A 15,930-nucleotide genomic window follows, 5' to 3' on the forward strand; every position below is an offset into this window, starting at 1 on the left:
GATTCACTTTCTCACTGTCTCGAGGGAGTAGCAGCTCTGATCTTTAGCTCCACACAGTCGTCTCCTCCAGGACTCCAGTCCACAGTACCTCCTCTCCTCCAGGGCTCCAAAAAGGTAAGGGTCTGTTGCTCTGCTGGTGGCTGGGAAATGGTGCTCTGAGTTGGGGGATTTCAGAGTGCTTCTTTGGAGGATATAATAAAATATGAAAGAGTTGTGTGTATGACTAGGAATATCTGTTTGTTTTGTGTGTGTTGCTACGTGAGAAAGAAAATACTTGTTAGAAGAGGGGTGTTTTTAAATCGGTTTAGAGAAAACACAGCACCAGTCACCCTACCTTCTAACACAGACATCTCTGTTAGATGTGTACACACAGACATCTCTGTTAGATGTGTACACACAGACATCTCTGTTAGATGTGTACATACAGACATCTCTGTTAGATGTGTACACACAGACATCTCTGTTAGATGTGTACACACAGACAGCTCTGTTAGATGTGTACACACAGACAGCGCTGTTAGATGTGTACACACAGACAGCGCTGTTAGATGTAGACAGTGGCAAACTGTACTTCACACATCAGTGAATTTGATAGCTAACCAAACCATGATATAATTTATGGGGAAAAGTCCAGCTGTTCTGTGGGATGTTGGATTAAGGAAATTAAAATAAATCCTTGTGAAAATGTTTAACTGATTAGGGTGTGAGAGTTATGGTTCCTGCCCATGGTAAATGGGTATAGTAAAGGTCAGGTTTGGGGTCAATGCGAATTGAGATCCTTCAGTTCAGGAAGTAATCTGAAAAAATCTATATTCAATGACTTCTCAATAAATGGAAGAGGAGAAGCTACTAATTTAAAAAGTTCCTGAATTGGGTGTCTTCAATTCTAATTAACCTGTTGACCAGGGCCCATAGGGTAGTGTACTACTGTTGACCAGGGCCCATAGGGTAGTGTACTACTGTTGACAAGGGCCCATAGGGTAGTGTACTACTGTTGACCAGGGCCCATAGGGTAGTGTACTACTGTTGACCAGGGCCCATAGGGTAGTGTACTACTGTTGACCAGGGCCCATAGGGTAGTGTACTACTGTTGACAAGGGCCCATAGGGTAGTGTACTACTGTTGACCAGGGCCCATAGGGTAGTGTACTACTGTTGACCAGGGCCCATAGGGTAGTGTACTACTGTTGACCAGGGCCCATAGGGTAGTGTACTACTGTTGACCAGGGACCATAGGGTAGTGTACTACTGTTGACCAGGGCCCATAGGGTAGTGTACTACTGTTGACCAGGGCCCAGAGGGTAGTGTACTACTGTTGACCAGGGCCCAGAGGGTAGTGTACTACTGTTGACTAGGGACCATAGGGTAGTGTACTACTGTTGACCAGGGCCCATAGGGTAGTGTACTACTGTTGACCAGGGACCATAGGGTAGTGTACTACTGTTGACCAGGGCCCATAGGGTAGTGTACTACTGTCGACCAGGGCCCATAGGGTAGTGTACTACTGTTGACCAGGGCCCATAGGGTAGTGTACTACTGTCGACCAGGGCCCATAGGGTAGTGTACTACTGTCGACCAGGGCCCATAGGGTAGAGTACTACTGTTGACCAGGGCCCATAGGGTAGTGTACTACTGTTGACCAGGGCCCATAGGGTAGTGTACTACTGTCGACCAGGGCCCATAGGGTAGTGTACTACTGTCGACCAGGGCCCATAGGGTAGTGTACTACTGTTGACCAGGGCCCATAGGGTAGTGTACTACTGTCGACCAGGGACCATAGGGTAGTGTACTACTGTCGACCAGGGCCCATAGGGTAGTGTACTACTGTTGACCAGGGACCATAGGGTAGTGTACTACTGTTGACCAGGGCCCATAGGGTAGTGTACTACTGTTGACCAGGGCCCATAGGGTAGTGTACTACTGTCGACCAGGGACCATAGGGTAGTGTACTACTGTCGACCAGGGCCCATAGGGTAGTGTACTACTGTCGACCAGGGCCCATAGGGTAGTGTACTACTGTCGACCAGGGCCCATAGGGTAGTGTACTACTGTCGACCAGGGCCCATAGGGTAGTGTACTACTGTCAACCAGGGCCCATAGGGTAGTGTACTACTGTCGACCAGGGACCATAGGGTAGTGTACTACTGTCGACCAGGGCCCATAGGGTAGTGTACTACTGTCGACCAGGGCCCATAGGGTAGTGTACTACTGTTGACCAGGGCCCATAGGGTAGTGTACTACTGTTGACCAGGGCCCATAGGGTAGTGTACTACTGTTGACCAGGGCCCATAGGGTAGTGTACTACTGTTGACCAGGGCCCATAGGGTAGTGTACTACTGTTGACCAGGGCCCATAGGGTAGTGTACTACTGTTGACCAGGGTCCATAGGGTAGTGTACTACTGTCGACCAGGGCCCATAGGGTAGTGTACCACTGTCGACCAGGGCCCATAGGGTAGTGTACTACTGTCGACCAGGGCCCATAGGGTAGTGTACTACTGTTGACCAGGGCCCATAGGACTCCGGTTAAAAGTAGTGAACAAAAGTATATTGTGAATAGGCTGTTCCCTCAAATGTTTTCATCACTGAGCAAATTTCAGGTCTGCTGAAGTTAGTTTTAACCAGGGGCTCAACTTTACTAGGGACATGTCCCCCCACATTCTGAAATTCCATTAAGTCCCCCCCAGTTTTATCATTGAAATGTGATACAAAACGAGGCAACGGTGTGCTTTAGGACCATGCGGACGCCTCCGAGCGGTCAGGTAGGTTGTTTGGAGTGTTTATCCGAGTGGATAAAAATAATACAGTTATGTCCCCCCCCCCCACTTCTAAAACCAATGTTGCCCCCCTATTTTTAACAGTGATCAATCAAGTAGACTACTATTTGGTCATAATGTAGGACTACCAGAGGGGCCTACCATCAAAAACAATGGGGAAAATGCATCCCATAACATTTTAACATGGAAATAGCTGTTCTATCATTCAGCCTACAGTAGCAGCCAATGTGTGGTGTTCAATGTTGGCCTACATTCTATGAGACGTTTGAAAAACACATTCAGGGCTTGTTGACATGAACCTGTTTATCCACTTGTCCTTCAGACAAGGAGGAGACTGAAAATGTTGTTGAGTTGTTTGATGCAAGAAATCGTTTTATTCCCATACCATTATTACAGAAAATCAGACAAATACAACAAAATACAACACTGCCCCTTTAACACAAAAAAAGCTCTTTAGCTGAATCACTTTTCAAAGATGTTTAGAAATGCACACGTGTTGTGTCTTGTAGGAAACTACACTCCCCCATTGAGGATTACAAATGATCTATAACTGGGCTAATAACTCACTAACTAGCAAAGGATATGAACAAATGTCCACACGTTGCTACATGCATCTCTCACTTTTGATCTCAAAACAAGCTCATCTACTCGCGACCGCAGATTCTGTAAAGACAGGCTCGTTCAAACAGTGTTGCCACCTCCTCAATAAGGAAAGTAGCTATTGGCTGTCCTAAAAGTCGCTAGAAATCGGTAAATGACGTCTTTGCATAATTGGCCATGTAATTGTGACGGACGCTGTAGGAGAGAGGAATAAAGTCGTGGGAGAGACAAAATGCAAGTAAAAAAACACCCTAAATATGTTTAGAACCACTAATGAACTTTCTTCTGTCGATTCTTGTTTTTTTTTATGTCACAATTCCAACCCTCCTTTATCCGGGCTTGGGACCGGCAAAAGTGAACCAAGAGACTCTGGCGGAGTTACTAAGTTTTTTGTTTATTTGTTTATTTTTTTGTTATTTAGTTTATTTCATTTAAGAATGATGGAGGCCACTGTGTTCTTGGGGACCTTCAATGCTGCATATTTCTTGGTACCCTTCCCCAGATCTGTGCCTCGACACAATTCTGTCTCGGAGCTCTACGGACAATTCCTTCGAACTCATGGCTTGGTTTTTGCTGTGACATGCACTGTCAACTGTGAAACCTTATTTAGACAGGTGTGTGCCTTTCCAAACTATGTCCAATCAATTGAATTTACCACAGGTGAACTCCAAGTTGTAGAAACATTTCAAAGATGATCAATGGAAACAGGATGCACCTGAGCTCAATTTAGAGTAAATTTCATAGCAAAGGGTCTGAATACTTATGTAAATAAGGTATTTCTGTTTTGTAAACATTTGCAAACATTTTTAAGAACCTGTTTTTGCTTTGTCATTATGGGGTATTGTGATGTCATTATGTTGTATTGTGTGTAGATTTCGGAGGATTTTTATTTATTTAATCCATTTTAGAATAAGGCTGTAACTTAAATAAATGTGGAAAAAGTCAAGGGGTCTGAATACTTCCCGAATGCACTGTATGTACAGCGCTGTAGTATAATCTATGCATTTCCTTATAATAGTTTGTTTTTAACGACTGACCTGGTTACTGTAAGTAAAGGTTATTGATAAGCCTGAGGTTAGAATGAATCAGGAGGTTAGAAAGTGTATTTATTTATTGAACCAGGAAGTCCTATTGGGATCAGAAGACCTGTTTCCCAAAGGAGACCACGTAGATCAATGATGTATAGATGATGGGATGTAATATAGCTGATTCCAGATGACATATTGTACTGTGTAATACAGCTGATTCCAGATGAGATAATGTACTGTGTATTATAGCTGATTCCAGATTACATACTGTACTGTGTATTATAGCTGATTCCAGATGACATACTGTACTGTGTAATATAGCTGATTCCAGATGACATACTGTACTGTGTATTATAGCTGATTCCAGATGACATAATGTACTGTGTATTATAGCTGATTCCAGATGACATACTGTACTGTGTATTATAGCTGATTCCAGATGACATACTGTACTGTGTAATATAGCTGATTCCAGATGACATACTGTACTGTGTATTAGAGCTGATTCCAGATGACATACTGTACTGTGTATTATAACTGATTCCAGATGACATACTGTACTGTGTATTATAACTGATTCCAGATGACATACTGTACTGTGTATTAGAGCTGATTCCAGATGACATACTGTACTGTGTATTATAACTGATTCCAGATGACATACTGTACTGTGTATTATAACTGATTCCAGATGACATACTGTACTGTGTATTATAGCTGATTCCAGATGACATAATGTACTGTGTATTATAGCTGATTCCAGATGACATACTGCACTGTGTATTATAGCTGATTCCAGATGACATACTGTACTGTGTTTGCCTGTGACTGAGTAATGTCTCAACACTATCTGAGGAGTCCATAATATGGCTTGGAACCTTTTACTGCAGTGTGTGATTTTTGGTAGTCTTTAACAAATCTACTTTGAAACCAAAGTATACACCTCACACACATGGTTATGGGCTTATAAAAAGAAGACACCTGTACCATGTCAGGTATAGAGTTGAAATGTATTCAGTTTTGAGTTTGCATCCCAATATTACACTTTATATATACATCACAGAAGACTGAAACATAACAAAACTGTTTGACATAGAAACACTGGATTTTTGTCGCAAAAAAAAAAGAAAACACATTACAAATGATACAATTATGTAAAATATGAAAAACATTCCACCCATGAGGTCACAGAGGGCGCTTCTGGACATTGACTGCAGGAAAGGGCCATGAGGTCACAGAGGGCGCTTCTGGACATTGACTGCAGGAAAGGGCCATGAGGTCACAGAGGGCGCTTCTGGACATTGACTGCAGGAAAGGGCCATGAGGTCACAGAGGGCGCTTCTGGACATTGACTGCAGGAAAGGGCCATGAGGTCACAAAGGGCGCTTCTGGACATTGACTGCAGGAAAGGGCCATGAGGTCACAGAGGGCGCTTCTGGACATTGACTGCAGGAAAGGGCCATGAGGTCACAGAGGGCGCTTCTGGACATTGACTGCAGGAAAGGGCCATGAGGTCACAGAGGGCGCTTCTGGACATTGACTGCAGGAAAGGGCCATGAGGTCCCAGAGGGCGCTTCTGGACATTGACTGCAGGAAAGGGCCATGAGGTCACAGAGGGCGCTTCTGGACATTGACTGCAGGAAAGGGCCATGAGGTCACAGAGGGCGCTTCTGGACATTGACTGCAGGAAAGGGCCATGAGGTCACAGAGGGCGCTTCTGGACATTGACTGCAGGAAAGGGCCATGAGGTCACAGAGGGCGCTTCTGGACATTGACTGCAGGAAAGGGCCATGAGGTCACAGAGGGCGCTTCTGGACATTGACTGCAGGAAAGGGCCATGAGGTCACAGAGGGCGCTTCTGGACATTGACTGCAGGAAAGGGCCATGAGGTCACAAAGGGCGCTTCTGGACATTGACTGCAGGAAAGGGCCATGAGGTCACAGAGGGCGCTTCTGGACATTGACTGCAGGAAAGGGCCATGAGGTCACAGAGGGCGCTTCTGGACATTGACTGCAGGAAAGGGCCATGAGGTCACAGAGGGCGCTTCTGGACATTGACTGCAGGAAAGGGCCATGAGGTCCCAGAGGGCGCTTCTGGACATTGACTGCAGGAAAGGGCCATGAGGTCACAGAGGGCGCTTCTGGACATTGACTGCAGGAAAGGGCCATGAGGTCACAGAGGGCGCTTCTGGACATTGACTGCAGGAAAGGGCCATGAGGTCACAGAGGGCGCTTCTGGACATTGACTGCAGGAAAGGGCCATGAGGTCACAGAGGGCGCTTTTGGACATTGACTGCAGGAAAGGGCCATGAGGTCACAGAGGGCGCTTCTGGACATTGACAGCAGGAAAGGGCCATGAGGTCACAGAGGGCGCTTCTGGACATTGACTGCAGGAAAGGGCCATGAGGTCACAGAGGGCGCTTCTGGACATTGACTGCAGGAAAGGGCCATGAGGTCACAGAGGGCGCTTCTGGACATTGACTGCAGGAAAGGGCCATGAGGTCACAGAGGGCGCTTCTGGACATTGACTGCAGGAAAGGGCCATGAGGTCACAGAGGGCGCTTCTGGACATTGACTGCAGGAAAGGGCCATGAGGTCACAGAGGGCGCTTCTGGACATTGACTGCAGGAAAGGGCCATGAGGTCACAGAGGGCGCTTCTGGACATTGACTGCAGGAAAGGGCCATGAGGTCACAGAGGGCGCTTCTGGACATTGACTGCAGGAAAGGGCCATGAGGTCACAGAGGGCGCTTCTGGACATTGACTGCAGGAAAGGGCCATGAGGTCACAGAGGGCGCTTCTGGACATTGACTGCAGGAAAGGGCCATGAGGTCCCAGAGGGCGCTTCTGGACATTGACTGCAGGAAAGGGCCATGAGGTCACAGAGGGCGCTTCTGGACATTGACTGCAGGAAAGGGCCATGAGGTCACAGAGGGCGCTTCTGGACATTGACTGCAGGAAAGGGCCATGAGGTCACAGAGGGCGCTTCTGGACATTGACTGCAGGAAAGGGCCATGAGGTCACAGAGGGCGCTTCTGGACATTGACTGCAGGAAAGGGCCATGAGGTCACAGAGGGCGCTTCTGGACATTGACTGCAGGAAAGGGCCATGAGGTCACAGAGGGCGCTTCTGGACATTGACTGCAGGAAAGGGCCATGAGGTCACAGAGGGCGCTTCTGGACATTGACTGCAGGAAAGGGCCATGAGGTCACAGAGGGCGCTTCTGGACATTGACTGCAGGAAAGGGCCATGAGGTCACAGAGGGCGCTTCTGGACATTGACTGCAGGAAAGGGCCATGAGGTCACAGAGGGCGCTTCTGGACATTGACTGCAGGAAAGGGCCATGAGGTCACAGAGGGCGCTTCTGGACATTGACTGCAGGAAAGGGCCATGAGGTCACAGAGGGCGCTTCTGGACATTGACTGCAGGAAAGGGCCATGAGGTCACAGAGGGCGCTTCTGGACATTGACTGCAGGAAAGGGCCATGAGGTCACAGAGGGCGCTTCTGGACATTGACTGCAGGAAAGGGCCATGAGGTCACAGAGGGCGCTTCTGGACATTGACTGCAGGAAAGGGCCATGAGGTCACAGAGGGCGCTTCTGGACATTGACTGCAGGAAAGGGCCATGAGGTCACAGAGGGCGCTTCTGGACATTGACTGCAGGAAAGGGCCATGAGGTCACAGAGGGCGCTTCTGGACATTGACTGCAGGAAAGGGCCATGAGGTCACAGAGGGCGCTTCTGGACATTGACTGCAGGAAAGGGCCATGAGGTCACAGAGGGCGCTTCTGGACATTGACTGCAGGAAAGGGCCATGAGGTCACAGAGGGCGCTTCTGGACATTGACTGCAGGAAAGGGCCATGAGGTCACAGAGGGCGCTTCTGGACATTGACTGCAGGAAAGGGCCATGAGGTCACAGAGGGCGCTTCTGGACATTGACTGCAGGAAAGGGCCATGAGGTCACAGAGGGCGCTTCTGGACATTGACTGCAGGAAAGGGCCATGAGGTCACAGAGGGCGCTTCTGGACATTGACTGCAGGAAAGGGCCATGAGGTCACAGAGGGCGCTTCTGGACATTGACTGCAGGAAAGGGCCATGAGGTCACAGAGGGCGCTTCTGGACATTGACTGCAGGAAAGGGCCATGAGGTCACAGAGGGCGCTTCTGGACATTGACTGCAGGAAAGGGCCATGAGGTCACAGAGGGCGCTTCTGGACATTGACTGCAGGAAAGGGCCATGAGGTCACAGAGGGCGCTTCTGGACATTGACTGCAGGAAAGGGCCATGAGGTCACAGAGGGCGCTTCTGGACATTGACTGCAGGAAAGGGCCATGAGGTCACAGAGGGCGCTTCTGGACATTGACTGCAGGAAAGGGCCATGAGGTCACAGAGGGCGCTTCTGGACATTGACTGCAGGAAAGGGCCATGAGGTCACAGAGGGCGCTTCTGGACATTGACTGCAGGAAAGGGCCATGAGGTCACAGAGGGCGCTTCTGGACATTGACTGCAGGAAAGGGCCATGAGGTCACAGAGGGCGCTTCTGGACATTGACTGCAGGAAAGGGCCATGAGGTCACAGAGGGCGCTTCTGGACATTGACTGCAGGAAAGGGCCATGAGGTCACAGAGGGCGCTTCTGGACATTGACTGCAGGAAAGGGCCATGAGGTCACAGAGGGCGCTTCTGGACATTGACTGCAGGAAAGGGCCATGAGGTCACAGAGGGCGCTTCTGGACATTGACTGCAGGAAAGGGCCATGAGGTCACAGAGGGCGCTTCTGGACATTGACTGCAGGAAAGGGCCATGAGGTCACAGAGGGCGCTTCTGGACATTGACTGCAGGAAAGGGCCATGAGGTCACAGAGGGCGCTTCTGGACATTGACTGCAGGAAAGGGCCATGAGGTCACAGAGGGCGCTTCTGGACATTGACTGCAGGAAAGGGCCATGAGGTCACAGAGGGCGCTTCTGGACATTGACTGCAGGAAAGGGCCATGAGGTCACAGAGGGCGCTTCTGGACATTGACTGCAGGAAAGGGCCATGCAGGAAAGGGCCATGAGGTCACAGAGACATTGACTGCAGGAAAGGGCCATGACAGAGGGCGCTTCTGGACATTGACTGCAGGAAAGGGCCATGAGGTCACAGAGGGCGCTTCTGGACATTGACTGCAGGAAAGGGCCATGAGGTCACAGAGGGCGCTTCTGGACATTGACTGCAGGAAAGGGCCATGAGGTCACAGAGGGCGCTTCTGGACATTGACTGCAGGAAAGGGCCATGAGGTCACAGAGGGCGCTTCTGGACATTGACTGCAGGAAAGGGCCATGAGGTCACAGAGGGCGCTTCTGGACATTGACTGCAGGAAAGGGCCATGAGGTCACAGAGGGCGCTTCTGGACATTGACTGCAGGAAAGGGCCATGAGGTCACAGAGGGCGCTTCTGGACATTGACTGCAGGAAAGGGCCATGAGGTCACAGAGGGCGCTTCTGGACATTGACTGCAGGAAAGGGCCATGAGGTCACAGAGGGCGCTTCTGGACATTGACTGCAGGAAAGGGCCATGAGGTCACAGAGGGCGCTTCTGGACATTGACTGCAGGAAAGGGCCATGAGGTCACAGAGGGCGCTTCTGGACATTGACTGCAGGAAAGGGCCATGAGGTCACAGAGGGCGCTTCTGGACATTGACTGCAGGAAAGGGCCATGAGGTCACAGAGGGCGCTTCTGGACATTGACTGCAGGAAAGGGCCATGAGGTCACAGAGGGCGCTTCTGGACATTGACTGCAGGAAAGGGCCATGAGGTCACAGAGGGCGCTTCTGGACATTGACTGCAGGAAAGGGCCATGAGGTCACAGAGGGCGCGACATTTGCAGGAAAGGGCCTGGACATTGACATTGCAGGAAAGGGCCATGAGGTCACAGAGGGCGCTTCTGGACATTGACTGCAGGAAAGGGCCATGAGGTCACAGAGGGCGCTTCTGGACATTGACTGCAGGAAAGGGCCATGAGGTCACAGAGGGCGCTTCTGGACATTGACTGCAGGAAAGGGCCATGAGGTCACAGAGGGCGCTTCTGGACATTGACTGCAGGAAAGGGCCATGAGGTCACAGAGGGCGCTTCTGGACATTGACTGCAGGAAAGGGCCATGAGGTCACAGAGGGCGCTTCTGGACATTGACTGCAGGAAAGGGCCATGAGGTCACAGAGGGCGCTTCTGGACATTGACTGCAGGAAAGGGCCATGAGGTCACAGAGGGCGCTTCTGGACATTGACTGCAGGAAAGGGCCATGAGGTCACAGAGGGCGCTTCTGGACATTGACTGCAGGAAAGGGCCATGAGGTCACAGAGGGCGCTTCTGGACATTGACTGCAGGAAAGGGCCATGAGGTCACAGAGGGCGCTTCTGGACATTGACTGCAGGAAAGGGCCATGAGGTCACAGAGGGCGCTTCTGGACATTGACTGCAGGAAAGGGCCATGAGGTCACAGAGGGCGCTTCTGGACATTGACTGCAGGAAAGGGCCATGAGGTCACAGAGGGCGCTTCTGGACATTGACTGCAGGAAAGGGCCATGAGGTCACAGAGGGCGCTTCTGGACATTGACTGCAGGAAAGGGCCATGAGGTCACAGAGGGCGCTTCTGGACATTGACTGCAGGAAAGGGCCATGAGGTCACAGAGGGCGCTTCTGGACATTGACTGCAGGAAAGGGCCATGAGGTCACAGAGGGCGCTTCTGGACATTGACTGCAGGAAAGGGCCATGAGGTCACAGAGGGCGCTTCTGGACATTGACTGCAGGAAAGGGCCATGAGGTCACAGAGGGCGCTTCTGGACATTGACTGCAGGAAAGGGCCATGAGGTCACAGAGGGCGCTTCTGGACATTGACTGCAGGAAAGGGCCATGAGGTCACAGAGGGCGCTTCTGGACATTGACTGCAGGAAAGGGCCATGAGGTCACAGAGGGCGCTTCTGGACATTGACTGCAGGAAAGGGCCATGAGGTCACAGAGGGCGCTTCTGGACATTGACTGCAGGAAAGGGCCATGAGGTCACAGAGGGCGCTTCTGGACATTGACTGCAGGAAAGGGCCATGAGGTCACAGAGGGCGCTTCTGGACATTGACTGCAGGAAAGGGCCATGAGGTCACAGAGGGCGCTTCTGGACATTGACTGCAGGAAAGGGCCATGAGGTCACAGAGGGCGCTTCTGGACATTGACTGCAGGAAAGGGCCATGAGGTCACAGAGGGCGCTTCTGGACATTGACTGCAGGAAAGGGCCATGAGGTCACAGAGGGCGCTTCTGGACATTGACTGCAGGAAAGGGCCATGAGGTCACAGAGGGCGCTTCTGGACATTGACTGCAGGAAAGGGCCATGAGGTCACAGAGGGCGCTTCTGGACATTGACTGCAGGAAAGGGCCATGAGGTCACAGAGGGCGCTTCTGGACATTGACTGCAGGAAAGGGCCATGAGGTCACAGAGGGCGCTTCTGGACATTGACTGCAGGAAAGGGCCATGAGGTCACAGAGGGCGCTTCTGGACATTGACTGCAGGAAAGGGCCATGAGGTCACAGAGGGCGCTTCTGGACATTGACTGCAGGAAAGGGCCATGAGGTCACAGAGGGCGCTTGCAGGAAAGGGCCATGAGGACATTGACTGCAGGAAAGGGCCATGAGGTCACAGAGGGCGCTTCTGGACATTGACTGCAGGAAAGGGCCATGAGGTCACAGAGGGCGCTTCTGGACATTGACTGCAGGAAAGGGCCATGAGGTCACAGAGGGCGCTTCTGGACATTGACTGCAGGAAAGGGCCATGAGGTCCCAGAGGGCGCTTCTGGACATTGACTGCAGGAAAGGGCCATGAGGTCACAGAGGGCGCTTCTGGACATTGACTGCAGGAAAGGGCCATGAGGTCACAGAGGGCGCTTCTGGACATTGACTGCAGGAAAGGGCCATGAGGTCACAGAGGGCGCTTCTGGACATTGACTGCAGGAAAGGGCCATGAGGTCACAGAGGGCGCTTCTGGACATTGACTGCAGGAAAGGGCCATGAGGTCACAGAGGGCGCTTCTGGACATTGACTGCAGGAAAGGGCCATGAGGTCACAGAGGGCGCTTCTGGACATTGACTGCAGGAAAGGGCCATGAGGTCACAGAGGGCGCTTCTGGACATTGACTGCAGGAAAGGGCCATGAGGTCACAGAGGGCGCTTCTGGACATTGACTGCAGGAAAGGGCCATGAGGTCACAGAGGGGCGCATTGACTGCAGGAAAGGGCCATGAGGTCACAGAGGGCGCTTCTGGACATTGACTGCAGGAAAGGGCCATGAGGTCCACAGAGGGCGCTTCTGGACATTGACTGCAGGAAAGGGCCATGAGGTCACAGAGGGCGCTTCTGGACATTGACTGCAGGAAAGGGCCATGAGGTCACAGAGGGCGCTTCTGGACATTGACTGCAGGAAAGGGCCATGAGGTCACAGAGGGCGCTTCTGGACATTGACTGCAGGAAAGGGCCATGAGGTCACAGAGGGCGCTTCTGGACATTGACTGCAGGAAAGGGCCATGAGGTCACAGAGGGCGCTTCTGGACATTGACTGCAGGAAAGGGCCATGAGGTCACAGAGGGCGCTTCTGGACATTGACTGCAGGAAAGGGCCATGAGGTCACAGAGGGCGCTTCTGGACATTGACTGCAGGAAAGGGCCATGAGGTCACAGAGGGCGCTTCTGGACATTGACTGCAGGAAAGGGCCATGAGGTCACAGAGGGCGCTTCTGGACATTGACTGCAGGAAAGGGCCATGAGGTCACAGAGGGCGCTTCTGGACATTGACTGCAGGAAAGGGCCATGAGGTCACAGAGGGCGCTTCTGGACATTGACTGCAGGAAAGACCGGCCTCTGTATTTTGTATTGTCAACTGATGTGTAATTGTGGATTGACACTTAAAAGTTTTCTATCTAACTCTAACTGTTAATCATTCACCAGTAACATAGACCAGGGTTAGAGTTATTCTGATAGATTTAGTGGGTGTGTGGCATTCATTAGTTGTGGTGTTGTTATAGGCTTGTACTATTCAGAGGCTACAGGCCATGTCTTTGTCCAATGAAATGTCACCAATCTAGTTATTTGTCCTAAAGAAATGTCACCAAACCTGCCAGGTTGAATACAGGGATGTGTGTCAATGTTATAGGCAACAGCTTGAACAAGGTATGTGTGTGTGTGAAAGAAGATAGGTGAGAGAGATAGGGGGCAGAGACACATGTTTTCTAAATGTGTTATTTTCATAAGGTGTGCTCAATGTGTTTGTGCTCACTCTCTTCCACTCTCTCTCTCTCAACCCCACCCCAGACAGTATGGAGAAGAGCCAGTATGGACCCCCGCAGGATGTGTCGGCTCCCCCCTACCCCGGCTTCCCAGCGGGCTACCAGGGAAGTGGGGGGGGAACAGCCTACCCCCCTCAGCCTGGCTTCCAGGGAGGTAAGAGATCAGATCTACACGGATACTCTTCGGGACAGTTAAAGCCTACACTCATAGAAAATAAGGTGATGTTGAGAACATGAAAGGGTTCTACGGCTTTCCCCATGGGAGAACCCTCTGAAGAGCTTTTCAGACCAGGACTAGGTATCATCCGTGTTCAAGAAACCAGACCTTATTCTTTATGTATTATGTATATTAAACATTTTCCTGGACAGCAACTCCCTTCAAAGTGTTTTCATTAAGCATTTTGGAAGTGTGTGTTATGATAGCCATAGATGTCATGAACATCATTGTTAAGGGCTGGCCAACCACTCTCTATCCCTGGGTTTGTGTCCCCATAATGCTGGCCAACCACTCTGTATCCCTGGGTTTGTGTCCCCATAATGCTGGCCAACCACTCTGTATCCCTGGGTTTGTGTTCCCATAATGCTGGCCAACCACTCTGTATCCCTGGGTTTGTGTTCCCATATTGCTGGCCAACCACTCTGTATCCCTGGGTTTGTGATAAATTACAGTGTATTGATGTATTTATTTATCCCTTATCAGGTCCCCAACCCAGCATGTACCCACCACCTCCCCAACCCGGCATGTACCCACCACCTCTCCAAGATGGCACGGGCATGGCACAGCCTACAAATGCCCCCGGCAGTGAGTCACACACACACACTGAAGAAAACTCCTCTCTGACCAAACTACCTCAATCGGTTCCTTATTTTATTATTCACAGTACACCGTGGAAAACGAGAACCAAATAGTAGTCACACAAGGTATTGGCTGGATATCCTGGCCATAGCAACACCCATCCTTAGCAACCCTTCTAATCCTCTACCCTCTGTGGGGGCGGGAAATATAGAACAAAGAACCCCATTTTTGGGGGTTCTAATTGGTTCTGTTCTGTTCTGTCCAGTTCTATCCCGTCTATCCCATTCTATTGAGTTCTATCCAGTTCTAACCAGTATTCTCCTCCCTCTGCAGTAACCCGGGTGGTGGTTCTGTCCTGTTCTATCTGGTTCTAACCAGTATTCTCCTCCCTCTGCAGTAACCCGGGTGGTGGGGATTCTTTCTAGTCCTGTCCAATTCTATGAAGTTATATCCTGTTCTGACCAGTTCTATCTGGTTCTAACCAGTATTCTCCTCCCTCTGCAATAACCCAGGTGGTGGTTCTAACCAGTATTCTCCTCTCTCTACAGTAACCCAGGTGGTGGTGATACAGCAGCCGCTGCTAAGAGACGTACCCGGCCAGATGATGTGTCCCTACTGTCAGGTCCAGGTTCTGACAGAGACCACACACACCCCTGGACTGGTCACCTGGCTCATCTTTGGAGTCCTCTGCTGCTTCATGTGAGTTATACAAGCACACACACCATATGCAGACATGTGGCAAACATTATTTTTTCTCTCAAACACACATACACTGTAGAGATGGATACACACACTGAATCCCTTCTCTCTCTAGATGCTGGCCATGCTCTTGGATTCCATTCTGTGTTGACTCCTGTAAGGATGTAGAACACCGCTGCCCCAACTGCAAGAGAGTGATCCACATCCACAAACGCGAATAGACCAAGATGAGACGCATGCCACAAAGTGATCCACATACACGTGACTAGACCAAGCTGAGAAACCTGCCACAAATTTATCCACAACTAGCCCCGGCCCACAGACACTGCTGCCACAAAGTGATCTATACTTTTATGAATCCATTCCAATACACCACTAGGTCAAGAACGCTTTTAGTACCTGAGTAATGGTGACTCATATTTCCAACTATAACACACACGCTTGTGAACAATAGTCTGACTATGGCTGAAATGACTACTGGAAGACCAGCTTAACATTGACTAGTGTCCGTGTGTAACAAGCGAAGGCCACTTCTAGCAGACTTTTTACACTGATTGTAATATATGTTTTCTTTCATTCTGTGAATCTTCATGTTAGACAAAGTAGGATTCTATTTGTATTGACGTTGGTATTGATTGGTTGTTGGGTTTTTTAAAGGGACAGTCCACAGTTGAAACAATAAAAAAGCTGAACCCTGCCTCTGTTTTTGTAAAAAGCTGTGGGATTTGTCTGGAGAA

At 50.3% G+C, this 15,930-nt stretch overlaps 1 protein-coding gene across 3 annotated transcripts; it reads left to right on the forward strand.

The window, feature by feature from the left end:
• Positions 1-6: 6 nt before the first annotated feature.
• LOC139423688 (lipopolysaccharide-induced tumor necrosis factor-alpha factor homolog) lies at positions 7-15,540 on the forward strand. 3 transcript variants are annotated; one of them, XM_071175296.1, is made up of 5 exons: positions 7-114; positions 13,724-13,852; positions 14,399-14,500; positions 15,043-15,193; positions 15,309-15,540. In XM_071175296.1, the coding sequence occupies exons 2-5, from the start codon at positions 13,729-13,731 to the stop codon at positions 15,412-15,414; spliced, it is 483 nt and encodes a 160-aa protein (XP_071031397.1). In that variant the 5' UTR covers positions 7-114; positions 13,724-13,728; the 3' UTR covers positions 15,415-15,540. The 3 variants fall into 3 exon arrangements, with proteins under 3 accessions (XP_071031397.1, XP_071031398.1, XP_071031400.1); XM_071175297.1 differs by having other exon boundaries at positions 27-114; positions 13,728-13,852; XM_071175299.1 differs by lacking the exon at positions 7-114 and adding an exon at positions 3,359-3,608 and having other exon boundaries at positions 13,728-13,852.
• The last annotated feature ends 390 nt before the right edge of the window (positions 15,541-15,930 follow it).

The sequence above is a fragment of the Oncorhynchus clarkii genome, chromosome 13 (genome assembly GCF_045791955.1).
Source record: "Oncorhynchus clarkii lewisi isolate Uvic-CL-2024 chromosome 13, UVic_Ocla_1.0, whole genome shotgun sequence".
Taxonomy (NCBI): domain Eukaryota; kingdom Metazoa; phylum Chordata; class Actinopteri; order Salmoniformes; family Salmonidae; genus Oncorhynchus; species Oncorhynchus clarkii.

Bases quoted from the DNA above. Each gene is read 5' to 3' on its own strand.
- LOC139423688 (XM_071175296.1), top strand. From the start codon at position 13,729: ATGGAGAAGAGCCAGTATGGACCCCCGCAGGATGTGTCGGCTCCCCCC. The intron at 14,501-15,042 runs GTGAGTCACACA...CTCTCTCTACAG, and splicing joins GCCTACAAATGCCCCCGGCA to TAACCCAGGTGGTGGTGATA. The intron at 15,194-15,308 runs GTGAGTTATACA...TTCTCTCTCTAG, and splicing joins GGAGTCCTCTGCTGCTTCAT to ATGCTGGCCATGCTCTTGGA.